The sequence below is a fragment of the Myodes glareolus genome, chromosome 3, assembly GCF_982192425.1.
Source record: "Myodes glareolus chromosome 3, mMyoGla1.1, whole genome shotgun sequence".
Taxonomy (NCBI): domain Eukaryota; kingdom Metazoa; phylum Chordata; class Mammalia; order Rodentia; family Cricetidae; genus Myodes; species Myodes glareolus.
Window position 1 is genome coordinate 65,962,037 of NC_142028.1, and position 27,090 is coordinate 65,989,126.

Sequence of the window (27,090 nt, forward strand, 5' to 3'; positions counted from 1 at the left end):
CATCTTAGCTTGCGTTACTATTGCTGGGTCACGACCAAAGCAGTTTGGGGAGGGAAGGGTTTATTCAGCTGACACTTCCACATCGCAGCCTGTTGTTGAAGGAAGCTGGGACAGGAACTCAATCAGCCAGGAACCCAGAGACAAGAGCTGATGCAGAAGCTAAGGAGGGTACTGCTTACTGGCTAGCTCAGCCTGCTTTCTAATAGAACCCAGAACCACTAGCCCAGGGGAGGCTCCACCTACAATTGACTGAGCCCTCCCCCATCGATCATTAATTAAGAAAATGTCCCACAGGCTTCCCCATAGTTCGTCTTATGGAGGCATTTTTATCAATGGAGGCTCTCTCCTCTCCGATGACTCTAGCTTGGGTCAAGTTGACATAAAACTAGCCAGGACAGTGATATAGAGCAACCACAAATTATACTAGGATGATTCCACAACAAGGGTTGACTTGTTTCCAACACCCACAAGGATTCAAGCTCCTACAAACCGATTTACATAATAATGGCCAATATCTGCTATCCGCTGTTGGATCCTGCCTCCGAGTAAGCAGTTCTAGGTTTGTTTTACTGACGCCTACCGGAAACCTGTGACATAGGTGCTACTATTGTTCTTACAAGTTAAAAAGGGAGGTACAGAATTCTTCCAAACCACTCAAACTAAGTTGTGACCTGGAAACTGTAGTTTCAACTGCCCAACACTTGCCTGCTCAACAGAATGATCACTGCAGTTAAGTTTCAAACCTGAGGAGCCTACTTAACATATCAAAGCGAACTTGACCTTCCTGCATTCTTCAGTCTCTATAGGCACGTCAGCCATTTGTCCTAGGTTTGAAACCTAACAGTAGCCACCCTCTTTCCCTTTTTTACTATTATTTCTTCCCTACTTTCTCTAGCTTCTTTCCCTCAGAGGGCCCTACCTATTATAATCTAGGCTCCGCCCACTGGGCGGTGCTGTTACCGAAGAACCAATGGAAAGAGTCAGAATCGTCTCGGGCTACTCCCCCAGGCGTTGACCCTGCTAGATTTGTTCCGGTGCCAGAGCCTATGAGAAGATGACGCACTCATTGGCTAACGCCATCTGAGAGGCGGCCGACAGGGGGAGTTGTCCGCAGACGCCCGCGCAATGCGTTTTGGGAGTTGTAGTCTCGGAGACCTGGTTCCTAGACTGGCGCCTTCGGGACTCCTCGTCCCAGCATCCCCCGCACGAGCCTGGGAGCACTTCCGCCCTGCTGTGAAGTAGGTGTCTCGGTGGGTGAGTCCGGGTGGCGGATGGGGTGCCCCGGAGAGTCAGGCGTTGAGCTGGAGACTTGGAAGGTGGTGGTACCCTGGGGGGTCTGGGAAGGTGAGAGGGGAAAGTAGCGTGTGTGTGTGTGTGTGTGTGTGTGTGTGTGTGTGTGTGTGTGTGTGTGTGTGTGTCGAGGGGAGGACAGAGGATGCAGCGTCTGGAGATGGGTCACCGAGGGGTCGGTCCGAAGAGTGAGTTGGAGGAGCCGTCAGTGAGGCGGGGCTTCCAGAGGTCTGCAGGTGAGGTGGAAGGGATGGGTTTTTGCCCCGTAGGGAAATCACCTTAAAGTCTGGAGAGCAGACAAGGGAGAGAGGATTCCAAGAGCCCTGGCAAAGAAGCGAAGAGGCCCCGAGCCGAATGAAGTCTGACCTTAAAGTAGTGTGCTTCATTCTCCACACCCAAGTTCAAGTCATTTGTAATGGGACTCGCTTTAGTGTTCAGCCCCAAACCTTTGCTTCTTCCCTCATTCCTGATGGCAGTGAAAGGCGTCTTCATCTACTGACCCGCCCACCCTCTACTGACCCGCCCACCCTCTACTGACCCACCCACCCACCCTCTACTGACCCACCCACCCTCTACTGACCCACCCCCTACTGACCCACCCACCCCCCCTACAGGCCCACCCACCCCCTACTGACCCACCCACCCTCCACTGACCCACCCACTCTTACTGGCCTACCCATCCTCAACTGGCCCACCCACCAGCTTACTTGTTTGACCAGCTGATTCCTCCTGCATTCTTCCAGAGTTTCACATCTCGCCTTTTCTTTAGTATCTCCTAAAATTACCTCTGTCTTCTGAGGGTCTCTGCAGAAGGGTCCACATTGTCGTTTCTCCAGCTCTGACAAACACTGCAGCCAGTGCGATCTGTTTAGCACTCAAGTCGGACTGTATTTTCAGTCCCCCAGCTTGGGATCCCGAACTGGTGTGCAGCGCGATGAAGGAAACGTGGTATTACAGGGTTTTCGTAACTCTCTTTGCAGCCCACTTTACACACACTCCACATTCTGGGGATTCCAGCCAGAGTTTTCCCCATTTTCTGGGTGGGCCATTTGGTTCTCCACTGTTCTATATCCTTTCTCTCTGCTGTACTCATCTCCCATTCTCTACGAAGAGGTAACCCCCGTTGAATTCCTTAAGTAGATCGTTACCTCCAACTTCCCAGCTCCCCAGTCATACTGGATTTACCACTTTTGATTAATATAATTATCTGTGACCTTTATCTAGGTGGCATCATCAGGACAGAAAATGTCCAGCTCGTCTCTCCATTTCCCTTTGTCCAGCTCAGGACAGTAAACACCTAATGTAGATCAAGCAAATGAATAAATGCTTGGCGAATGTGGGCTAGCAATCGTCAGGGTGAGCTTTGTTAGCCTAGGCTTGAAGATGGCTATGCACTTCCAGGCCTATGACCTTTAGTCTTCCTTCTGCCATCAATGTGGTCTGCAAGCTGAGGCTGAATCAGTGGCTGATGGGGGTTTAAGGACATGAGGCTGAATCAGTGGCTGATGCGGGTTTAAGGACGGGCTTGGCTCATAGAGATGCACGCTGCTGTTTCCTCTTCTCAAGGCCTTGCAACCAATGCTAATTGATCACAACATATATTCACACAGAATTCGTTCCTCAGCAGACTCCTCTAGGTAGCTGCCTCCAGTGATTGAAGTCTGTGTGCTAAGCGAGGCCTAGCTGCTGTCTCCAGTTGAGTCCTTTAGATGTGAGTCCCCCCTGCTTTAAGCCATAGCTTGTATGTTCAGCCAAGTGGAACTGAGAACCTTTGGGAACTTCCAGTTCCTAACTGTCCACAACCAATCTGGTCTCTTTTCAGGTCCCCGGGAGAATCTTCTCTCCCCTCCTATTGTTGCAGGGGCACATGAAGGATAGAACTTATGTCCACATTCGCATTCAGTGTCCCAGGAGCCAAGCCCTTGCTCAACTTTCCTGTGGTTAAGTCATCCCAGTTAAAAACAAATAAGAAAAGTTAAATCTGAGAATTTCATATTATGAGTTCTGGTGGCCCTGATTTTGATGGAACACCTCTCCCTCATTATTTAGTGGCAGCCCATGTGGGGTGAAGTCTGCCATCATGCTTTCTTGAGCCTTCAGGGTGTCTGAAACAATTGTGACTGTTGCCAGCACTTGAAACTCCAGAGGTCTGGTTTCTCTTGGAAAAGGCAGAAGACCTGGGGGCATCCTGGGCCCACATCCCCTCAGGGCCTCATGGTTGGTCATAATCCCTACCCATTCCACATACTTGTTCCATTTCACTTTCACTGCCTGCTTATTCTGCCCGTGTGTGTGTGTGTGTGTGTGTGTGTGTGTGTGTGTGTGTGTGAAGTTTGCCTGGGGCAAGTGCTTAGATAGGTGGCCACAGGAGGCTGTCTGACCTGTCCACGGTCACACAGTATGGAAGAGGCAGAAGCGGATCTAGAGTTCGTCTTCTCTCTCTTCCTTGATGTCTTTTTTTCTCCCATACCATAATTCTAGCAGGTTTGAGGCTGTGAGACGTGATTGAGGAAAACGATGGAAGAAGACTGACTCGGGCCTGTGTCCGACCTCTGCCACTTGGTGGTTCTCTCTCTCTCTTCCTCTCGGAAGCTCAGTTTCCCTCTGTCCTTCACAGCTGTGTCATCCCTTGGTAAGGAGCCATTTCGGTCAGGACACAGTCTTTGCATAAGCTCCCAAACACAGCTGGGTTTTCCAGTGTGAACATGATACAGAAGATCGACTTTGGAGTGGGCTAATGCTGTAGGAAAGCCACCCCACTTCCTTGGGGGACAAGAAAGGCTCACGAAACTGAAAGCAGGCAGAGAGTAGGAACGACATAGGGCTCAGCACCACATGCCCTCTCTGGAGCGGACTCAGATGGAGTCAACTCTGAAATGTAGATAGTGTCCCTTCTCTCTCTCTGGTCTTGTGTGTCACAGGAATTACAGGTTAGTGACTAATGGCCTTACACTCAGCACTAATGGTCCATTTGCTTGCCTGGAGGATTCCTTGCAAATATGGGTGGGAAATCCTGAGATGTACTTAGCGCCAATAAAAGACACCTCTTGGTGACCTGGATATAGTGCTGGTGCCTCAGGACTAGAGTTTGCCCCTGCCCAGCTGTTGGTTGACTGTGTTGACCTCCCTTCCCCCATGGTAGTCCATATGAAGAAGATTGATTTTATATATATATATATATATATATATATATATAATTTATATATATATAAACCCCCAGTGGTTTCTGATGTCTGTTTGAAATAAACCTTAGAGGTTTTGAGGATCTCTCTCCCAAAAGATGTTCTAGGCTCTGGCTTTGGTACTGGTGGCTGCTCTTGTTTGATGATTGTTCCCTTTGTGCAGAAGCACAGGAGTCTTTGCTTGCTGACTTGCTATCTGTCCCAGCTATTGTTGGATCTGTAACTCCCAGTACAATTCAGGGCATATAATGCGTACTCTGTGAGTGCCTGACAGCTTAGTCTTTGGGTGAGATAGTGACAGATATGTGTTTGGATTAGTGTATCAGAAAAAATATGTTTTTACAAAAAGTTATGAATGTTAATTCTTTAATATAAATCATGGACATTCTAGACTTTTGATATAACAGATTCATATATTTAATACAAGGCAACAAAGTTATTTAATGACTTTACTGTTTATCATATATGAGGTGCTGTACTGGCCTTAGTGATACACTGTAGTAACATTGTCCAGTGTGGAAAGAGGTGACTGCAAAGCATGGGTGATCATTTATGTCAGAGGTGTGTGTCAGCTGGGACCAGGATCAGGGATGAAGGTAGGGCATGACAAGGCCCCCCGCCGAAATTCTTCCTGAAGGAAGTGACAGAGGGATGAGCCTGGAGTAGCCCAGTGGCCATGCGTTTTTCGCTGAGCATCTTCCTAAGTATGTGGACATTTTTATAGCCGGCCTCTATTTTTTTTTTGTCACCTTTGCCTTGTTTCTATATAGCCCAGTCAGATGACCCAGAATGTTGTCAGGGTTTCTGTCCTGCCCAGTTCCTACAGTCATTAAGTCCCCCCCAAAATCACACAGAGGTCTACATTAGTTATAAACGGTTTGGCCCATTAGCTCAGGCTTCTTATTAACTCTTATATAGCCCATTACTAGCCCATTATTCTTGTCTGTATTAGCCATGTGGCTCAGTACCTTATTCAGCAGGGCAGTCATGTCTTGCTTCTTCTGTGGCTGGACCAGGGACTGCAGAAAGAGCTTCCTTCTTCTCAGAATACTCCTGTTCTCATTGACCCGCCTCTACTTCCTGTCTGGTTGTCCCACCTATACTTCCTGCCTGGCTACTGGCCAATCAATGTTTATTTAAAAGATAATTGACAGAATACAGACCACTGTCCCACACCACCAGAATACCAAATGCCATTGTCCTTCTCCTCTGGGTTCTGCTGTACCATTCCAGCTTCAATGTAGACATCGATCTCCTTGGGTTGGGTATGTTTTATGTCATTAGACTTGCCACAAAGAACTTTTCTAAGGGAACCCAGTGTGGGTGTCACTAGGGAGATTGTTCTCTCTTTCTTTCTTTAGATGCCAATGTAGCATGATGGCCAGCTTGTTGGGGTATCTGTCTCACCCGGTACCCCACAGCTGGCAAATCCCAGAGAAAATCAATCACACAGAGATCTCTATAAGTTATAAAGCTGATTGGCCCATTAGGTCAGGCTTCTTATTAGTCCTTGTAACTTATATTAATCCATTATCATTATCTATGTTAGCCACATGGCTCAGTACCTTTCTCAGCATGGCAGCTCACATGTTGCCTCTTCGGTGATCTGGGCAGGAATGGCAGAGGGAGCTTTCTGCTTCTCAGAATACTCCCAGTCTCTTTGCTCCACCCCTACTTCCTGTCTGGCTTTCCCGCCTATACTGCCTGCCTGGCCAATCAGCGTTTTATTAAAATATGATTGACAGAATACAGACAACTCTCCCACACCATTTCCCTCTTTTTTTTTTAAACAAAGGAAAATACCCATAGTCCATTTGTTGGGAATGTGGGCGTAGTATTTCAGGCTACTTCCTGCTGGTTGGGGGCATTGATGATCTTATGGGGACCTAAAGAAAATTTAAGAGTTATAATCAAGTCCTGACTGGAGTATCCTGTGAGTCTTGATCATCTCAGGCAGCAGTCTTGAATCTGTTCTGGATGTAGAACTCTGTCATCTGGGCCATCTGTTCTTATCGGAGATTTCTCAGGTAGTCTTCCTTTTTCGAACCTGATTTTTCTTAACTCAGAATGAATCAACAGCCTCTCATTTTCTGTGGAAACAAAAGCAAAATCTCTTCTCCAAAGTAACATACCTTTTGACTTCACTTTTGAAGCCAAGGTATTTTCAAAATTTCTATCTTGGATTAATTCAGCAGCATTTATAAAGAAATATCTTTTAGCAACTATTACTGCTTGCTCAGCATTCAAACAATTCAAAGAGAGCGTAATAGCATACAGTATCAAGATTCTCTGTGTATTTTCCATCTTTATGCAGCTTTATTTTAGCCTCTATTTCTTTTATTTTTACTTTTACTTTTTGAGACAGGTTCTCTGTATATCTTTGCCCTGGAATAACTCTGTAGACCAGGCTGTCCTTGAACTCACAGAGATCCCTCTGTCTTTGCTTCCCCAGTGCTGGGCTCAAAGGTGTATGCTACCACAACTTGAACTCAGAGATCTGTCTGTCTCTGCCTCCCAGGCATTGGGTTTAAAGGTGTGTGCTACCACACCTTAAAGTCACAGAGGTCAATCTACCTCTGCCCCTTGAAGTCACAGAGGTCAACATACCTCTGCCTCCCAGGCATTGGGATTAAAGGTGTGTACCACCACACCCTATTTCTCCCTTTCTTTCTTTTTTATTTTTAATGACTTTAACCTTTAGCCTGCATATATTTTTAACACACTGTAAACCATTTAGAGGTTTTCTTCGTCTTTGAATCTCTCATTACTGTATATCTCTCTTTTTCTGACATGAGTCTTTAATGGGTAGGACTAAAGCCGTGGCTTTGACAGTTAGATCCAGCCCATTCCTTAGCTTTTCAGCCTCATGGCTGAGATACCATAGCCAGAGCTGTGTTCACTGCCACAACTCTATGGCATTTCAAGGTCCTTGCCAGCAAGCAAGCTGCAGCATTCTGCTCACAGACCACACTCTGTCGGACTGCCTGCCTGAAAGAGTCAGAGTTTGCCCTGGCAGGACGACCAGCATTTTAAAACAGCGCAGCTTTTTTCCTGCTATGGCTGAAACTGAAAAGCATGTGTTCAGCTTTTCATCAACACCGTTTAAGTGTTTCGTGGCCGGACCTCTTAAAAGAGCTGAAGGGTTTTGGAGCTAAAGCTGAGTCAGGAAGCCTCTCTTAGATGAGAGCGCTTGCTTGCCTCTAGCAAGCAGAACAGACCCGAGAAATTGCTGCTACCAAGAAAACATGCTTTACTCTATTCTTTCCCAAGCTTACTCAGATTTTCTGTGGATGCAGTTATCCACGTCTGGGCACCATATGTAGCATGACGGCTGGCTTGTTGGGGTATCTGTCTCACCCGGTACCTCACAACCGGCAAGTACCAGAGAAAATCAATCACACAGAGATCTCTATAAGTTATAAATCTGATTGACCCATTAGGTCAGGCTTCTTATTAGTCCTTGTAACTTATATTAATCCATTATCATTATCTATGTTAGCCACACGGCTCAGTACCTTTCTCAGCATGGCAGCTCACATGTTGCCTCTTCAGTGATCTGGGCAGGAATGGCAGAGGGAGCTTCCTGCTTCCCAGAATACTCCCAGTCTCTTTGCTCCACCCCTACTTCCTGTCTGGCTTTCCCGCCTATACTGCCTGCCTGGTCAATCAGCATTTTATTAAAATATGATTGACAGAATACAGACAATTCTCCCACACCATGCCAATATGCACATGTCCCTACAATGTGTTATAGAAGATGGTGTAGTGGAAAGGTAGAAGTTGAAGAGAAAAGAACCCTTTCGACATGGGTGGGAAACCAATTGTTCTTAGTCTAGTTTGCTCCTGTCCTTAGGAATTCACCATCCACAACTTCACTGTTTGTTGTGCTTCCTCTGTGGGCTGAACACAGTGCTAGATCCATTGGAAGCTGTGGTCTGGGCACGGTAGGGTGATCATGGTTGTAAGGGAGTGCCCAAGATGCCACGGAAGCTTGTGACTGAGGACAAGCCCAGTTTCAGGGACTGGGAAGGCCCCATGGAAACGTGCAGTTTAAGGAGAGACCTAGGCAGATGAGGAAGGGCTGCAAGTGGCTCAGAGGGCAATGGGGAGGAACTGTGGGCTGGGCAGCTGGAGCAGGTAGTAGTCAGGTGTTGTGTAGAGTGGACTGGGCATGAGGGTGAGAGCTGGAGAAGGAGATGGCCTGGTCATGCATTGGAGGGCAAGTGAAGGTTGGATGTGATGGTTCTGTGGCCTGATGTGGTGATGGTTGTGTGGATAGATGTGATGGTTCTGTGGACTGATGTGATGGTTCTGTGGACGGATGTGATGGTTCTGTGGACAGATGTGGTTTTGTGAACGGATGTGATGATTCTGTGGACTGATGTGATGGTTCTGTGGATGGATGTGATGGTTCTGTGGATGGATGTGATGGGTCTGTGGACGGATGTGATGGTTCTGTGGACTGATGTCATGGTTCTGTAGATGGATGTGATGGTTCTATGGACTGATGTGATGGTTCTGTGAATGGATGTGATGGTTCCGTGGATGGATGTGGTTCTGTGGACAGATGTGATGGTTCTGTGGACTGATGTGATGGTTCTGTGGATGGATGTGATGGTTCTGTGGACAGATGTGATGGTTCCGTGGACTGATGTGATGGTTCCGTGGATGGATGTGATGGTTCCATGGACTGATGTGATGGTTCTGTGGACTGATGTCATGGTTCTGTGGACTGATGATGTGATGGTTCTGTGGACTGATGTCATGGTTCCGTGAACTGATGTCATGGTTCTGTGGACTGATGTCATGGTTCTGTGGACAGATGTGGTTCTGTGGATGGATGTGATGGTTCTGTGGACGGTTGTGGTAATGGTTCCGTGGACTGATGTGATGGTTCCGTGGACTGATGTGATGGTTCTGTGGACGGATGTGGTTCTGTGGATGGATGTGATGGTTCTGTGGACGGATGTGGTAATGGTTCTGTGGACTGATGTGGTAATGGTTCAGTGGACCAGACATTCAGCTGTGTCTCGAAGGATGGAACATGTCTGTAGAGTGAGCTAGGTGCTGGCTTCGGAGCCTGATCAGGGTCTCATTCTCTGCCCTTTGCAGAGGAGCATCTTTGTGTCTTTCTGTGCCTTCCACAGCTGGAGTGTGTGAGAGAGGTGAGGAAAGCGATGCTCCTGCTCCTCTCGCTCACTCTGCCCTCTGTTTTCTGCCTTTGCAGTCCTTCCCCAGGAGTCCCTTGAAGGACACATTGCCAATGCAGGAAGTCACTGGATGAGGACAGCCCAGCTGAAGTGAAGCTTTCAGGCCCAGTGATGGCTGTGGCCTCGCCTCCACCAGAGCCTGAAGACATCCTGATTGTGAATCTGCAAGAGGACTCTTGGGGATCAGACTCCAAACCCCAGAAGGAGGCGCATGGCCACGTCCCTGGCCCCGAGGTTTCCCGCCGGTGTTTTAGACAGTTCCAATACCAGGACGCAGCTGGACCTCATGAGGCCTTCAGCCAGCTCTGGGCTCTTTGCTGTCGTTGGCTGAGGCCTGAGATCCGCCTCAAAGAACAGATCCTAGAATTGCTGGTTCTGGAACAGTTCCTGTCCATCCTACCCAGGGAGGTGCAGACCTGGGTGCAGGCACGACACCCTGAGAGCGGGGAGGAGGCTGTGGCCCTGGTGGAAGATTGGCACCGAGAGGCCTGGGCTGCCGGGCAACAGGTGAGGCTCATAGTCTGTTCTCTGAGCAGCTGGTTAGACAAGGTAGGAGGCCTGGGACTGAGTTAATAATTGCCCCCAAATCACAATAATAGTAATCACTGAGTAACTGTTATATACCGAGCCCTGCTGTGTAGTAGTTAGTATTCTAAATGCTTGACTTGTATTAACTCATTAAATCCTGCTGCAGCTTAATAAGGTGAGTCGATACTGTTAGCCTAATTTTACTAGTAAGGATATGGAGGCAAAGAAAAGATAGGCAGTTGGTTCAAAGTCACTACCTACTGGACTGTAGAGCCAAGATCTGCACTTGGAAAAGTAACTAGAGTGTGTATAACACCATTGAAACTGCCTCCCAGTACATACAGCGCGCCTCGTCTACACTGTTTTATGTTTAACAGTCATTACACATACTTGGATCTATTTGGGTGCTTGTAGCAACACGTAGACAGAAATAATATTCCTGTAGGATTTTGTAGGTTAGGGCTCCAAAATCAAATTGTTCCCGCCAGAGCCTAAACTCCCATCCTTGGGTTTCAAAGCCATGTTCTTTCCACTCCAGAACGGGTATCTCGTCTGCAAATGTGGACTTAAAATACCTCCGAGTGTGAGGCTGAGGTGAGGGGTTCACTGCCATTTCCTGAGCACCCACAGTGCGTCAGGCCTGCTCTGAGCCTCTTATGTAGATTCCTCATCCAGTCAGCCACACAGTCTGGAAGGCAGGTTCTCCTTTTGCTGTTTTTTAAATGAGTTAACTGTGAGGTAAGTAACATAGCCAAATTTGTATAGTGAAGTGGTATAGCCAAAAAGGGAAGTGGTGTTAGGATCCAACATTCATAGTTTCAACAATTTTTTTTTCAAGACAAGGTTTCTCTGTAGCTTTGGAGCCTGTCCTGGAACTCTCTCTATAGACCAGGCTGACCTTGAACACACAGAGACCTACCTGTCTCTGCCTCCTGGAGTGCTGGGATTAAAGGCGTGTGCCACTACCACCTGGCTAGTTTCAACAGTTTATAAGCAACTTCGAGCGCCTACTATATAGTAGGGCCTACAATGTAGTATGTAATTTTTCTATGACACAGAATTTGAATCCTGCTTGCGGCTGCCCTGTGCAGTGAGCTCTGTAGCTGGCTTCAGGCTGAGGCAGCCTTCCAGACCCTTCCCCTCAAAACCTTGCAGCTCTCCACTTGTTACAATCAGAAATCCCTGTGGATTCGGCCTTGAGCACATTTGGTTGTGAGGACTTGTGTTTGAGAATACACGTGTCGTGAGTGGCAGGGCTTCCCGTCCATTTAGACCGTAAAGCTCTGAGCAGATGTGAGAGTGCGGGGGAGGGGGGGGGCCTCATGTCAGTGGCTCTGCTCTGGGGTTCCTTTACAGACTGGTGGAAGGCCGCCATTTCAAGTCAGAGCATGAACGCATGCCTTTTGAAAGCGTACCCCACCCTGTTATTTCTTTCAAGAAGCCAGCTCTTTGCTGTAAGTGGCAGAGAAGAAACAATGGAAGCCTTAGAACTTTGGAGCCAAGAGATGCAAATGTGGGACCCAGAGGTAAGGGCTGACTTAAGTTGAGGTCTTTTGGATCCTTTGTCTGTAAAATGAAAAGTCAGACTAGAGTTTTCCAAACGACACCGCTGTGAGCTGACCAAAGGTTAAACTGTTTCTAAAACGGAGAAAAGAAATAAAGTAGTGGCATCCTGGCTGGGTCCCCTTCCCTATGACCTACTTTTATCCTCCGGCTTCCCTGCTTGCTCCTGGGTGCTCGCAAACTGCACAGGGAAGAGCTTCCTTCAGCGCATGTGCACAGCTGTGGTCTCACGCCGCCAGCTCCGACTCATTACCCTCTATGAAAGCAAAATCTAACTTTCTATAAGATGATGAAATTTCCGTTCCTCTAAGCCACCACCTCAGAAATGTTGGTGCCTTCGTTTAAGGCTAGGCTGGTGCCTTCATGTAATAGCCCTAGGATATTCCCTGGAAGGGGCCTGTGAGTGCCATTGTCTTCTCATCTGGCATCCCTCATGTGGAGCGCCACTCTTCGTCAGGTATTCTGTTAAGGCGTACATTATTTGTAAGATGGTTTTTGGTTCAGAACTGAGCGGAGAGTACGGTGTTCTCTGAGACGCCCTTGCCCCCAGTAGTCTCCATCACCCCATCAGAGGAGAACATTTATTACCTCATGAGCCTGTGCTCACCTCACCACCCAGATCATGTACTTCACACTGAGGCTCACGGTTGGTGATAGGCATAGTATGGGTTTTGACAGGCACATAATGACATGTGTCCACTATGATGGTGTCATACGTAATATTCTCTCAGCCTCAACAGTCCTCTGTGTTTTACTTACTAACTCCTCCTTCCCACCCCTGGCAACCACTGGTCTTTCTACCATCACCTGGCATGCTTTTTCCTGAATGCCACAGAGGTGGAGTCACGCAGTCTGTGGCCTTTTTCATTGGCTTCTTTTACATGTACATTATAGTAATACGTGCTTTGTGCTCCACCATGTCTTTTCATGGCTTGCTGTTGCTTTTGTTTTTAGCATGGAATTCTGTGTTGTTGTGCTGATGTACCAGTTCCTCCAGTCAAGACTGAAGCACATCTTGGTTGTGTCTTCATTTGGCATTTACGCATAAAAGCACTGTAAATGGTCACATGTAGGTTTTTGTACAAACATAAGATTTTATGCCATCGGGTACAACTGAAGAATTACACTGTTAGATCTTATGGCAAAGGGGTGTTGATAGTCTTGTAAGAAATTGCCAAACTGTTTCCGAAAGTGGCCGTACTATTCTGCATTTGTGAGCAGTGACATGGGTATCTGATGTTGCCTATCCTTAATAGTCTTTGGTTTTTGTGTTTGGATACCAGGCATTCTGACGGTTGTGAAATGGTAGCACATTTTAGCTTGGCGCGCGCGCGCACATTTGTGTGTGTGTGTGTGTGGTTTTTTGAGACAGGGTTTCTATGTGGAACAGCCCTAACTGTCCTGGGATTAGCTCTTGTAGACCAGGCTGGCCTCGAACTCACAGAGATCCACCTACCTCTGCCTCCTGAGTGCTGAGATTAAAGGCGTGCCACTGCCCAGCTAAGCTTGTCATTTTCTATACAATGTGGGTGGGTGCACATGTGGGTGAGTTCATATGCACATGTATGTAGAGGCAAGGGGTGATATCAGGAGTCTTCCACAACAGGGTCACTTACTGAGTCTGTAATTCACTTATTGGCCAGAGTTGCTGGCCAATGAGCTCCAGGGATCCCCCTGCCTCCACTTCCCTAGTGTTGGGATGACAGGTGTGTACTGTTTTTTATGTGGGTTCTGGGGCTCTGAATTCAGGTCCTTAGACTGCTGTGGCAAGCACTTTACTGATTGAACCTTCTTCCCATCCCCTAGTTTGCCGTTTCTTTAGAGTATAAATATCTTTTCATGGGCTTGCTTGGCACCTGTAAGTCTTTGGTGAAGAATCTGTGTTATTCTGGGTCTTTCTCCTCTCCATATAAACTTAGAATCAATACTAGACAAAGATTCAGCAAAAAAATTATAGGGCAGTCTCCTTAATGAATATAGACACAAAAAATTCTCAATAAAATACTCACAAACCAAATTCAAGAACACATCAAAAATATCATCTACCACAATCAAGACAGCTTCATCCCAGAGGTGTAGGGATGATTCAACAGTAATCAATAAATGTAAGCTTCCACACAAACTGATTGAAGTACAGAAACCACGTGATTGTCTCAATGTATGCAGAAAATACCTTTGACAAACTCCAACACCCCTTTGCAGTAAGAGTTTTAGAGACTTTGGGAACACAGGGGACATATCTCAACATCATGAAGGGTGTAATACAAGCCCACTGCCAATATCAAACTAAATGGAATATTTCCACTAAAATTAGGAACAAGACAAGAATGTTCCCTCTCCTTTGCTGTTTAATACAGTGCTTGTATTCTTAGCTAGAGCAATAAGATAGGAGAGAGATATAAGGGAGAAGCAAATAGAAAAGGAAAATGTCAAGATATTCATAGATGATAAACACATTTTTTAAAGTATCAGGATAGAAAGTTAACACATAAAAAACAGTAGCTTCCTATATGCCAACAACAAACACACTGAGAAAGAATCAAGAAAACATGGTTGCTCACGATACCTCCCCAGTCAACCAACCAACCAACCACCCAACCACCCAAACCAAACAACCAACAAACCAACCAGCCAACCAACCAATCAACCAACCAACCAACCAAACAAACAAACCAACAAAAACAAAAACAAAAAACAAAACCTTGGAATAAATCTAACCAAGAAACTGAAAGACTTGTACAGTGAAATCTTTAAGACACTAAAGAAATACCAGAAGATGGAAGCACCTTCCATGCTCATGGATTGTATATTAATATTGTAAAAGTGGTTATTGAACTGAAAACAATCTACAGATTTAGTGTAATCCCCATCAAAATCCCAACACAGTTCTTCATAGAAACTGAAAAAAATCTTAAGATTGATATGACCCAGGATAGCAAAACCAACAAAAACACTGCTGGAGGCTCACTGAGTCTGATTTCAATTTCAAGTTACACTTCAGAGTGATAGTAATAAAACCAGCATAGTTCTGGCATTAAAAAAAAAACCACCACATGTAGCCAGGTGGTGGTGGTGCACGCCTTTAATTCCAGCACTCAGGAGGCAGAGGCAGGCGGAGCTCTGTGAGTTCCAGCACAGCGAGGACTACACAGAGAAACCCTGTCTCAAAAAAAAAAAAAAAAAAGGAAAAAAGACCCCCAAAACCCACATTTGATAAATGGGATTGAAATGAGGAACTAGATAAAAGCCCACACTCCTACAACCACCTGATTTTGACAAAGAGGCAAAACAAACAAACAAAAACCCACATTGGCGAAAAGACATCTATCTTAGTTGCTTTTCCATTGCTGTGAAGTGATACCATGACCATCATTCGGGATGTGTGGTGGTGGACAGACATGGTGCTAGAGCAGTAGCTAAAAACTTACATCCTGATTGGCAAGATGGAGTCAGAGAGAGAGAGAGAGAGAGAGAGAGAGAGAGAGAGAGAGAGAGAGAGAGAGACAGAGACTGGCCCTGATGTGGGCTTGAAACCTCCAGTGATACACCCCCCCCCAAGGCCACACCTTCTAATCCCTCACAAACAGTCTACCAACTGGGAAGCAAACATGCAAACATAAGAGCCAATGGGTGCCATTCTCAATTGAAATACCGCAGTAATGTCTTTAACAAATGATGCTGGTCAAACTGGATAGCTTGCTGTAGGAGAATGAGCCAGATCCCTAACTTTCTGCCCAAAACACCACTCCACAAGGATCTAAGACCTCAACATAAGACCTGATAGCTTGGATCAGATGGAGGAGAAAGTAGGGAATATGCTTCAGTTTACAGGCACAAGACAGGGCTGTCCAGGCAGGACCCCTGCAGCACAGGTATTAATTAAGATTAGCATTTGACAGATGAGACCTCATGAAACTAAAAAGCTTTGTACAGCAAAAGGATATCCTCATTTGAGCAAAGACACAGTCTACAGAATGGGGGAAACTTTGCCAGCTGTGCACCTGACAGAGGGTTAGTATCCACAATAGATAAAACAAAACAAAAACCACCCTCAAAAATTAAACAAAAACAAAAAAATTGCACAAAACCCTAAACAACAAACAACTAGACAAAACCCTTTTAAAATTTGGAGCATGAAATTATACAAAGAATTCTCAAGAGCAGAAATACAAATGTCTGAGACTTTTTTTTTTTAATGTTCAGTATTCTTAGCTACCAGATAAATGCAAATTAGAACTACTTTGCGATTTCATTTTAGCCCAGTCAGAATAGTTAAGATTAAAACAACAAGCTGGGCAATGGTGGTGCAGGCCTTTAATCCCAGCATTTAGGAGGCAGAGGCAGTGAGTTTGAGACCAGCCTGGTCTACAAGTGGTAGTTCCAGGACAGGCTCCAAAGGTAGAAACCCTGTCTTGAAAAACAAAAAACAAACAAAACAAAACAAAACAAAAAGATTAAAGCAACAACAACAGAAAATAACTGGCAACAAATGGTGGTGTGGATGTGGGGAAGGGAAACCCTGTTAGTGGACACGTGAACTGGTGCGACCACTCTAGAAATCAGTGTGGAGGTTTCCCAGAGCTAGACGTAGATCTACCATGGGATCCAGCATATTCCTGAAGGACTGCATTCTGCCACAGAGATACTTTCTCACTCGTGTTCATTCTGCTTTCTTCACAATGACCAGGCAATGGAAACAGCCCAGGTATCCTTCTGACCATAATGAAAATGCACATATATAGAATGGGATATTATTTAACTGTTAAGGAAAATGAATTATAGAATCCACAGGTAATGGATGGAACAGAAAGTAATCATTTTGAGTGTTGTAATCCAGACCCAGAAAGACAAATGACGTGTGGAAAGTAAGGAATGTCATCGAGTCTAGACATGCAGTGTCTCTATAGATCGTAACCACTAAAGAGGCCAACGGGCTTATGAAAGGCTTATAAATTACATTTTCATTTCCCAAAAATTTTATGTAATTTGTCTCTGGGAATCAAAGGCACTTTGAATAGTGATCACCTTCTTGAAATATTTGTACAACCTCCCAGAATTCAACAAGACAGAATTCATTTAATAGTGTAAATGCTGATTTGTTTACTAAAGTCAGTCTGGTAGCTTTCTCATCGAGTCTGAACCTCTCTTTTGAGTCTGTTAACCCTGAAACAGATTCAAACACAGAATAACATTCCCGACTCACTGAAGGGGCCTGATTGGACTGATGACTGGAAGTTCTGACTTCGTATGTAGGGACTGGAGCTGTACACTGAAGACTGCAGATCATCCGGAGCAGTTCAGGAACATCAGAACTTCCAGCTGCCACCAGCGGGTCACCGCTCTGAGGCACAGCGCCGGAAACAGCGGAATACACATCCTGACCTTTCCAGGATGCCATCTCAGCCCTTGAAAGAGAGTGGTCAGTACCAAGGCTATGGGGACGCGAGAGAAAGAGGCCTTTCTTCCCAAGGGACAGGCTTGAGAGGTGGGGAGAAAGGATGCGCAGGATTCAAGGTCCACGATAGGACAATGTCTGATGAATGTTGTCCTTGAGCAGTAAAGTTAAAAGGCTCTGTGGGAGAGGATGCTGTAGGTACCACATTAGCTCTATACAGTTATATATACAGAGTTACACAGAGGTGGGGGTGTGGCAGTGGGTGTGTGCTGCTCACAGGGTGGGGACAGGTACCTCGCACATGGCACAGGAAGATAGTTTAGGACTCCCAGCTTCTAAAAGGAAAGTCGAAGGAGAAGTGTACACTGGGCATGGGATACCCTGGCTTGACCTGACATGACCTTTGGGAAGCTGAGTCATGGAAGGAAGTGGTTTAGAGAACCAAAGTTCATGTCTCACAGGGTTCTTGTCTTCTCCAGCAGTCTTCACACCCCAGGCCCCAGCTGTTCCAAAGATGGGGAGCACTGGAGATTGGGAGGTGGCAGCCAAGTCCCAGGTAAACTGCTGTTTCCTCTTCCTGTTGTCCTCTGCCGTTCCCCTCTCCCATGGCCTCCCCTAGCAGAGGGGTATAGGGCATAGGGTGTTAGCCTTTGCCCCTCTGGGCCTGCTGGTACTCACCGACCATGATGCTAGCTCCCCACTTGGCATCGCTGAAGTGTCCTCATCTTTCTTAGGCCTGGTCAGGTTCCCAAATGCTTTTAAAAGTGTCAGTGACATTTAAGGTCCTTTCTGTGTGTGCCACAGATGGCCCTGAACCCTGGTAGAGGAGCCAAGGAGGACCCCACAGGAGATGACCGTGGGAATGGTGAGTGCCTGGGGAAGGAAACTGCCCTGTTTCAGGGCCTAGCTTGCCTGTTTCTGACACACTCGTTCCTAGACACACTTGTTCCCAGAGAGGGGTTCACCACCCCTCAGAGCCATAGCTCTGCGTGCTCTGAGCTTTCAGGGGAGGAAGAAGGCTGGCTCTCTCCCCGCCTTCTCTCCCTCTTCTCTCTTCCCCCTTTTCTCTCCGCCCCCCGCCCTGTCTCTCTCTCCCCTCTTCTCTTCCCTCTTCTCTCTTCTCCCTTATGTCTCTCCCTGCCTTCTCTCTCCCCTTCTCTGTCCCCCTTCTCTCTCTCTTCCCTTCTCTCTTTCCCTCTTCTCTCTCTCTCTCCCCTTCTCTCTTTCCCTCTTCTCTCTCTCCCTGCCTTCTCCCTCCCTCTTCTCTCTGTCCCCCTTCCCTCTCCCCTTCCTTCTCTTTCTTTCCACCCCTTCTCTCTCCCCTTGTTCCTGCTATCAGAATTTGCTTCATGTTTAGTGTTGTTTTGTCTTATAGGTAACAGTGTCAGTGGAGGTCTGAAGTTTCCCAGCAAGAGAGAAACACACACACCCACACACATACCCACACACACACCCACACACACACACTTGCTCCTTCCCTCCAACAGTGGAGTTGAGTCTGGTTGGGTTGTTTGAAGTCCTGTGTTTGTCATTTGTGGATCTGTACTGGCCACCCTGTTGCATGATGTATTTCATACCAACAGCACAGCAAATGAGGAGCCGGCAGGTCCCTTTCATGTTCAACGAGGTGGTCCTGTTGCTTCTAGGCAGCTTTCTCCAGGGTGATCAGGACTTTCTCATTGGCCTCTTTCAGAAGGACGGGAGTTTCCGGGACAGTGTGGAGAAGCACAGACCAACAGGTCGTTTCTGCTCAGGCATGTCTATTCTTCCTTTTGCATAGGAGTTCCAGTTTCAAAGCCAAGTGTCACCTCCCAGCATGAGCGAAGACCAGAGGATTTGGACCTGAGCCTTCTAAACTGTGGGAATGGGAGCCCTGCAGATCATAGTGTGGGCAGTGAGCCAAACAATCCAGCCGAGGCCTCAGCCCAGAAGGACTCCAGGGCCTGGGAGGAACAAGGCGATGGGGAGGACGTGAAGGTGTCAGGTGTACACTGGAGCTACGAGGAGACCAAGACCTTCCTGGCAATCTTAAGTGAGTCTCCTTTCTTGGAAAAGCTCTGGACTTGCCACCAGAACCGCCAGGTGTACCGGGCTATCGCGGAGCGGCTGAGGGCACGGGGCTTCTTGCGGACTCTGGAGCAGTGTCGCTACAGGGTCAAAAACCTCCTACGGAATTACCGGAAAGCCAAAAACAGCCACCCGCCAGGAACCTGCCCTTTCTATGAGGAGCTGGAGGCCCTGGTGAGGGCTCGGACGACCATCAGAAGAGCCACCAGCGGGCCAGGAGAGGCTGTGGCCCTCCACAGGCTGGGTGACAGTGACGCTGAGATGGATGACCAAGAGGAAGGGAGCTGGGAGCCCGAGGAGGCCACAGAAGACTGCAGTGGTCCTGGCCTGGCTGCAGAGGAGTCTCTTCAGGGTCCCAGGAGTGCAGGGGGTCCAGCTCTGCTCCAAAGCCGCATTGGTAAGAATATGGCGTGTAACTGGATGACTATCAGCCAGACTGTGGCTTCCCAGGTTAGAACTCAGACTAGGAGACGTATCAGTGACACTAGAGTAAGGTGCCAGGTCCCTGGACCACCCTCAGGCTCACACTGTCTTCTCTAGTGGCCACATCTCCTGGTTATAGGAGCAATAATTCTAAAGCCTTGCTAGACCTGGAGAGACCCCAGTTGCTTCCCAGAGTGTCACTGGTGACTCTCCTAGGTGGCACCAGAGCGAATTCTTTCATTTCCATAGGTGTGTTTCTCCTAGTGTGTGTGAGATCAGCCCAGTAATTCCCAGAGAGTGAGTTTGGGTTTAGAGAGAGTGAGGGAGCCCGGCAGTGGTGGCACACGCCTTTAATCCCAGCACTTGGGAGGCAGAGGCAGGCGAATCTCTGTGAGTTCTAGGCCAGCCTGGTCTACAAGAGCTAGTTCCAGGACAGGCTCCAAAGCTACAGAGAAACCCTGTCTCAAAAAACCAGAGAGAGAGAGAGAGAGAGAGAGAGAGAGAGAGAGAGAGAGAGAGATAGTAGAACACAGAGGAGACACTCACAGTGTGGACTTGAGAGTCCGACTGTGACAGACACGCCTCTTGCAAAGGGACAGTCACTGACATCCATGAATGAAGCGTCTGAAGCCTCAGGAAGGAACAGGGTCTGGGCTCCTGCTCATGTTCATAGTCGCCCATCCCACCGCAGCTCCCATGCTGCCTCCTTGGGTTACACGACTTACCTGTACTGGAATGGAGACCGGACTACGGTGACCAGAGAGGGGAGGGTGTCCTCAGCTGTATTCTGTCACCTGGTTATTCAAGGTCCGTTTATGTCTCTGGTCCTTGGGGATTCTCGGATTCCATATGAAAGAATTCACAGAGGAGACGAGATGTATTCTGAATAATACAGGGAGAATCTCGTGGATCTCAGTGACTCATTGACTGAAGCCAAGGGAATGGCTCCCTTGATGCCATTGCTAAAACATGGCCACTGTTTCTCCCTTGAGAGGGTGAGAGAGGATGCCTTGGCTCATTTTCCCAGCATACCCCTGAGAAGCAAGTCTGTGTTCCCAGGTACTTGGACAGTTTCTGAGACCCGTGCTCTAGGGATCTAGCAGTCAGGTGATGCTGGTCCTAATGACCAGGTAAAGCTCCTTAAGTCTCATAACTCTGAACTCTTCACTCCGACAGCAGGTGTGCACTGGGGCTTCGAGGAGACCAAGGCCTTCCTGGCAATTCTCAGTGAGTCCCCGTTCTCTGAAAGGCTTCGCACCTGTCACCAGAACCGCCAGGTGTACCGGGCTGTTGCAGAGCGACTGTGTGCGCTGGGCTTCCTGAGAACTCTGGAGCAGTGTCGCTACAGGTTCAAAAACCTTCTTCGAAGCTACCGAAAAGCAAAGAGCAACCACCCACCAGGAACCTGCCCCTTCTATGAGGAGCTGGACTCACTAATGAGGGCTCGGACTGTGATCAGGGCCATGGAGATGGTAGAAGAAGCCAGAGGTCTTCCTGGATCTGGGCAGAGTGGTCCTGAGCCTGAGGACCAAGGGGCCTGGGCTGAGATGGAAGATGAAGATGCCGTTAGACTTCTGACTCCACATCCCCAGACTCCAGACACAGGTGAGCCTGCAGTCTGGGTGTCGGCAGAATCCGCAGCCAGTGCAAAGAGGGGAGCTGAAGGGACTGAAATCTGCCAATACATCCCAAGACTAAGTTCTCAGCACCAAGGAGGTTCATTTACCCCAGGGGGACAAAGGGCAGGGAATAGGAGACAAAGACAGATGGTAGAGATGAGGGAGAAGGGAAGGGATATTTGCTCCAAGGGACAAAATACTACCTCTGGTTGGAGAGGAGACAGACATGGCCCATAGGCCACAGCAGTTTATAACGGCCAAAGGGGAAACCCCATTTTAGGATGAGTTGGTTTATTTTGATTGGGCATGTTAATTAGGGTGACCAAAGGGGGCTTCTGATGGCTGGACTTCAATACTTTGATAGCTGGACCTTGGTGGTAAGCCTCAGGAGGAGGAAGTGGCCAAATAAGGGACTAGACCTTGGTGCCCAGCTTTAGGAATGTAATCTAACAGTTTGACAAGGCAGAAGAAATGGGGAAAAGAGAAGGCCGGCTAGAGCCATGTTTGCCATGCTCAGGCCTACTAGAGTCCTTCAGGACCAGGTATATTATCTTTGTCTCTGAGCCACAAGAGGGAAGGAGATCAAGTAGGAAAAGATTTTGTGCATTGCCTAGATCCTATCATCTCTGGTTTAGTGTTATCCTGCACACAAGGTGGCCAGTCTGGCTTTATAGGGACACGTCTGGGTAATTATGGAACAGATTCAGTCTTATATGACACAGGATCTGTTCAGTGTACTGGAGGGTGCTATGAGCTGTTTAGTACTGAGTACAGACTTCAGAGGAATGGCCGGGATGGGATTATTGTATTCCAGAACACTCCTCAACTTTTCAGAGTGAGAAGCACACATGTATCCAGAAACATGGTAACATTTATAAGCTGCGGAATATAAGATTCAAATCTGTGTTAGCCAGATTTACAAACTACACGATACAGGTACGTTAATGCTAACCAGTGAACGGACAAAAAACTTCCATTTCTGTCAATTCTTTCAGGTTTTGAGTTGAAGCATATGGATGAAGACGGAATTTCAGAGCAGGATGTTTTTGGGGATTTGTCTGGAGCATTCTCAAAGTATCCCACAGACGCCATTTGCCAGCCCCGTGCCTGGGGGGAGGACAACGAGGATGAAGATGAAGGGCAGCGGCGGAATGCTCTCCCGTGGGAAGAGTGTTCCTCTGAGGAGGACTTAGAAAAGCTCATCGACCATCAAGGCCTGTACCTCACAGAGAAACCCTACAAATGTAACACATGCATAAAAAGCTTCACTAGGAACTTCCACTGCATGGCCCACCAACGAACCTACCTGGGTGAGATGCCCTACAAATGTCCTGACTGTGGAAAAGGTTTTAGTGACCGCTCCAACCTCAGTTCCCACCAGAGAACCCACAGCGGGGGAAAGCCCTATACATATGGGGAGTATCGGAACAGCTTCAGACAGGGCTCAGACCTCCCCGAACGTTGGAGGCTCCACTCGGGAGGAGCTCCTGACCTGTGTCATGTGCCTGGGGAGGAATTGGACCACAGCCCATCTTTCAGTGCTCGCTGGAGAAACTCTGCATGGGAGTTACCCAAACCTGCTCAGGATGTCAGCGTGATAATCAGTTCTCCTGGGCCCTGTCACCCCACCTCAGGGGAGAAGCTGTACCCGTGTCCTGAGTGTGGAAGGCGTTTCTCTAAGAGCTCTGCGCTCACCAGTCACCAGAGAATCCACACGGGCGAGAAGCCGTATGAGTGTGGAGAGTGTGGGAAGAGCTTCAGTAAGGGCTCTACCCTGGCCAACCACCAACGGACGCACACTGGCGAGAAGCCGTACAAGTGTGCGGCCTGTGGGAAGTGCTTCAGCGAGCGCTCCAAGCTCACCACCCACCAGAGGATCCACACGGGGGAGAAGCCCTACCGGTGCCTCACATGTGGGAAGTTCTTCCGCGACCGCTCCAACCTCATCACTCACCAGAGAATCCACACGGGCGAGAAGCCATACAAGTGCAGCGAGTGTGGAAAGTGCTTTAACCAGAGCTCCAGTCTCATCATTCACCAGCGGATCCACACCGGGGAGAAGCCCTACAAGTGCACAGAGTGTGGCAAGGACTTTAACAACAGCTCCCACTTCAGTGCCCACCGCAGAGCCCACGCTGGGCGGAGAGCACTGTAGACCGCACCTCCTCCTGATCGAAGAGCAATAATGCGTGTTTATGTCTCATTATTACTTCTAAAACATGTGAGAAAGAAAGCGTCCAATGTCTAAGCTTGGTGTATACTTAGAGATGTTATCTTGGTAAATTTCAGGTCATTTAGATGTGTTACACCTACAGGGATTGTGATTTGGAGGTACTTGTCAAGTGTAATCTGGTTTGTCTCCCCTCACCACCACCATCACAAAACCCCTCTAGAATCGTTAGGCTGTCCTTACATCTGTCTCTCGAGAGCCCAGCCGGTGTGGGAGGCAGATGGGTGGTGTAGGGTTAGAGTTAAATCTCTGACCCAGCGTATTGACTCTACGTCCTCGCTCTGCTTCTCACTGTTCTACACAGGAGAGTGGTCCTTGGTAGTATGCAGCTGGGGCAAATCCTTACGGAGAAATCTTGGGACTTCATGCTGAGAGCAGGCATAAACTGAGGACCGGTGCCTAGGGCACTCACTGCAGGGTCAGCAGCAAGCGGGGCAGCAGTGGCATCGTGGCAGAATCAGCAATAAGAGCAGAAATAGCTGTGCATTGAACATTTGCTCTTGAGCAACCCGTAGCAGTCCTGCTTCCCAGAGTAGAAAACAGAGGGCTGGGCAGGTTGGGTGACCGCATTGATCACACATCTGAAAGTGAGAGGCAGAATTCGTCCAGATGCATGTGTCCCTGGAGTCTGGGCAACTGTGCGCCTCACTGAGTCCTCTGACAGGGAGGCAGTTAACTAGTAATCGGATGGCAAAATATGATGACCAGTGAGCATCCCCCCTCTAACGAATACAGAAGCTGAGAGTTCCTGCCCATGAAAGGAGTTGGGATGTTCAGAACTGGCGAAGCCCTCTGTGTAAGGCTGAGCTGATGGGCAGGAGTCCCGCCTTTAGTCATGGGTGAGAGACGGAGGTAGGCTGAGACTGCTGTGTCTGCAGGGGGATAGTGCTTTGGTGAAGAAGTGGGTCCGAGGGTCCTTCTTTCAGGTCAGTCCTGCTTCTCCTAGGTTTATAAGCCTTGCCAAGCAGGCTCCCCTCCCATCCCCAGTCACTCCTGCCTTTTGGTCTCTCTGACCCATTTTCTTCATTTTCAGTCCCGATTCCAAGACCGAGGTGGAAGGCGTTGACGCCTTGTCCTCCTCAGAGAGGACTTGGGAATGGTTCCGTATTCTAGGTTCTCAGCACCGGTTCAGCTGGTGTCCCCTTGTCCCAGGCTGCTGAGTGTGGTCACCCAGACCAGCGACTCACACAGACAGGTCAAGTCACAGAGGTTCATGCACAGTGGTTTTGTTTGTAACACTTTGGCCTCCAGAGTTTTTCCTTAGATGGGTTTAAAAGTGTTGACCAAGGGCCTTGTCTTTCGTGGATTTTAAAGGAAGATGAGTTTCTTACACCTGTGTGTGACCTTATGATGCTGTTCATATCCCAATTATTTTATGGCCGTGGGAAGTATTGATTGGATAATAGCTGTGGAGAACTTGGAAGACTTGAACTTTTTCTTTGCATGTGAAAAGGGGGGTGGGAGGCCTTGCCATTCCCACTAAGGAGGTCACTCCCTAGCCTTTCCTTAGTTCCAGAACCCCTTCCCAGGAGCCAGTCCACCTGAGGCTACCTCCTACCTGCTCTTTCCAGCTTACCTTCCCTGGCTTATGTCTGAGAAGCAGAGGTCATGGGATGATCCCTGACTAGCAACCAGAAAATGCCAATAGCTGCATAGAAAGATATATAGAATACTCTGGGTCCAATAGGAGGGGTTGTGAAGGAGAGAAGAACATTCTAGAGAAAGTTACCAAGGTGTGAAATAGCATGGGTTTCAGGTGGAGGTAGAAATCCAGAAGGTTTGTAGGGGTTGGGGATGGGGGTGGTGGCATCCAAGATTATTCAGGTGCTGGGGCAAGGCCATTCTAGATGTAGCAACCCCCCCTCCCGGCTTTTTCCTTTCGCCAGTTGGAAGCTTAGCTGGGTGGGTCCTCAATGGTGCTAATCTCTGTCAGTTCCAGCCTCTCTTCCAGCACATGCCTTAGCTGTAACATTAAATCGCCAAGTGCTTTTTTTTCTCTCTTCAAACTGTACATTTTGTATTTCTTTCTGTCTCACTTACTGTTTTTCATTGTAGACCTGCATAAGACTTACTGGCACTAACTATGCCACAGGTACAATGTTATGCTGTCTTGAAATATTCCTAAAGAAATCAGCTCATTACTTTTAAATTTAGCCTTGGGCAAGTTCTTAGAGCATGGGCAGAAGACAGCCAGGTTCTTTGCCAGAATATCATCCAAATGGCCTCATAGCCCAGTTGTTAATAGACCTTATTTTCTTCTGAACCCTCTTGAGCTGGGCCCACAGTCTACATGGCTCCCAGCACTACTATTGCCCAGCTGTTAACTGTGATGGTCCACTAAGGGTTGCTTACAGCATTCAACCTCAAACAAAGCAAACTGGAATTGGGTGAGACTATAAAGCCATGAAAGCCAGTGATGTGCCTTCCTCCAGCAAGGCTCTGTCTCCTAAAGGTCCCATCACTTCCCCAGCAGCACCACCATCTGAGGGCCAAGTATTCAAATACCCAAGCCTATGGGAACATTTGACATTCAAACCACCACAGTCCCATATATGTGGAGCTTCAATGACAGACTCAGGGTGATGTGTTTTTACATGCATTGTCAAAACTCAACAACCGATTGGAGCTTGAATGTGTCGCTGCCAGGTTGCCGGTTGGGTTGTATGGCAGGGTTCCTGTTAAAAGAGGTGAGGGTTTGAACTGCTACAGTGGCTCTGTTGAGGTGAAGAGACCTTGCCAGAGTTTCGGAGGCAGCAGGAGAAAGTCAAGTGTCTTTGGTGACTGGATGGAGCGTGCATCACTCTAGATTGGGGACACGGGGAAGAGATATAGACTTAGGTGAGCAGAAAATGTAAGCTTAGTTTGACACTTCAAACTCTGGGTGGACCTTTGAGTAACAGTTCATTTGTATGTTTGAGCCTGAAGTTGGGGGAGAGGTTAGGGCAAGAGAGTTGTATATGTGGGCACAATAGGCAAGCTCCCAAGGAAGGGGTTATGTTCAAAGTCAGAGAAGTATTGTGCTTAAGACAGAACTCCAGAAGTACCAAAATGTGAAGGGAAGCACCCCTCAAAGGCAGTGTGGGCTACACCCACCTCGCTCTTGTCATCTTTGGACACTGCCTCCCTTGCTGCAGATTCCTGACTTTAGTGTAGGATCACTGACTTTTGAGCTTTCTGGAAGCTTCAATGTGAAGGACCGAGCTTCCTGTAGAAATGGCCGCCCAGACTTTGTTTGGGTGCCAGTCATTCCTTTGCTGTTGGGACTGTGCTAGTGTCTCTTGTTTTCAGTAATGACTTCTGCTGCCTTTCGTTATCTTTTATTGTCCTTTGTTCCTCTTCAGGAATCTTTTAAGTTCAGCCAGGGTAGCTGGGGCCTGGAGAACCCTTGGCCCAAGTGGTCCCATCTTCTGTCTAGTCTTTGGGAAATCACTCAGGTCATGTCTGTTCTGGAGCTGACCCATCACCTTGCTGGTATTCCCAGGCATCCCCCGGAAGGACTTTTCTGCTTGAGTAAACTGGTATCTGGGTTTTACTGTCCTCTGTACGAGCAGCAATGGTGGGTGGTTCCTCAGCTCTGACTCTG

At 47.9% G+C, this 27,090-nt stretch overlaps 1 protein-coding gene across 10 annotated transcripts; it reads left to right on the plus strand.

Moving 5' to 3' along the window:
* The first annotated feature begins 1,053 nt into the window (after positions 1–1,053).
* On the plus strand, positions 1,054–25,513 carry Zscan20 (zinc finger and SCAN domain containing 20). Of its 10 annotated transcripts, none has more exons than XM_087904588.1 (8): positions 1,054–1,316; positions 9,700–10,189; positions 17,027–17,192; positions 17,648–17,724; positions 17,973–18,033; positions 18,949–19,632; positions 20,835–21,263; positions 22,273–25,513. In XM_087904588.1, exons 2-8 carry the CDS (start codon positions 9,794–9,796, stop codon positions 23,430–23,432), a joined length of 2,973 nt encoding a protein of 990 aa, XP_087760714.1. In that variant the 5' UTR covers positions 1,054–1,316; positions 9,700–9,793; the 3' UTR covers positions 23,433–25,513. The 10 variants fall into 10 exon arrangements, with proteins under 10 accessions (XP_087760714.1, XP_087760717.1, XP_087760715.1 ...); XM_087904591.1 differs by having other exon boundaries at positions 1,054–1,250; XM_087904589.1 differs by having other exon boundaries at positions 1,054–1,238.
* The last annotated feature ends 1,577 nt before the right edge of the window (positions 25,514–27,090 follow it).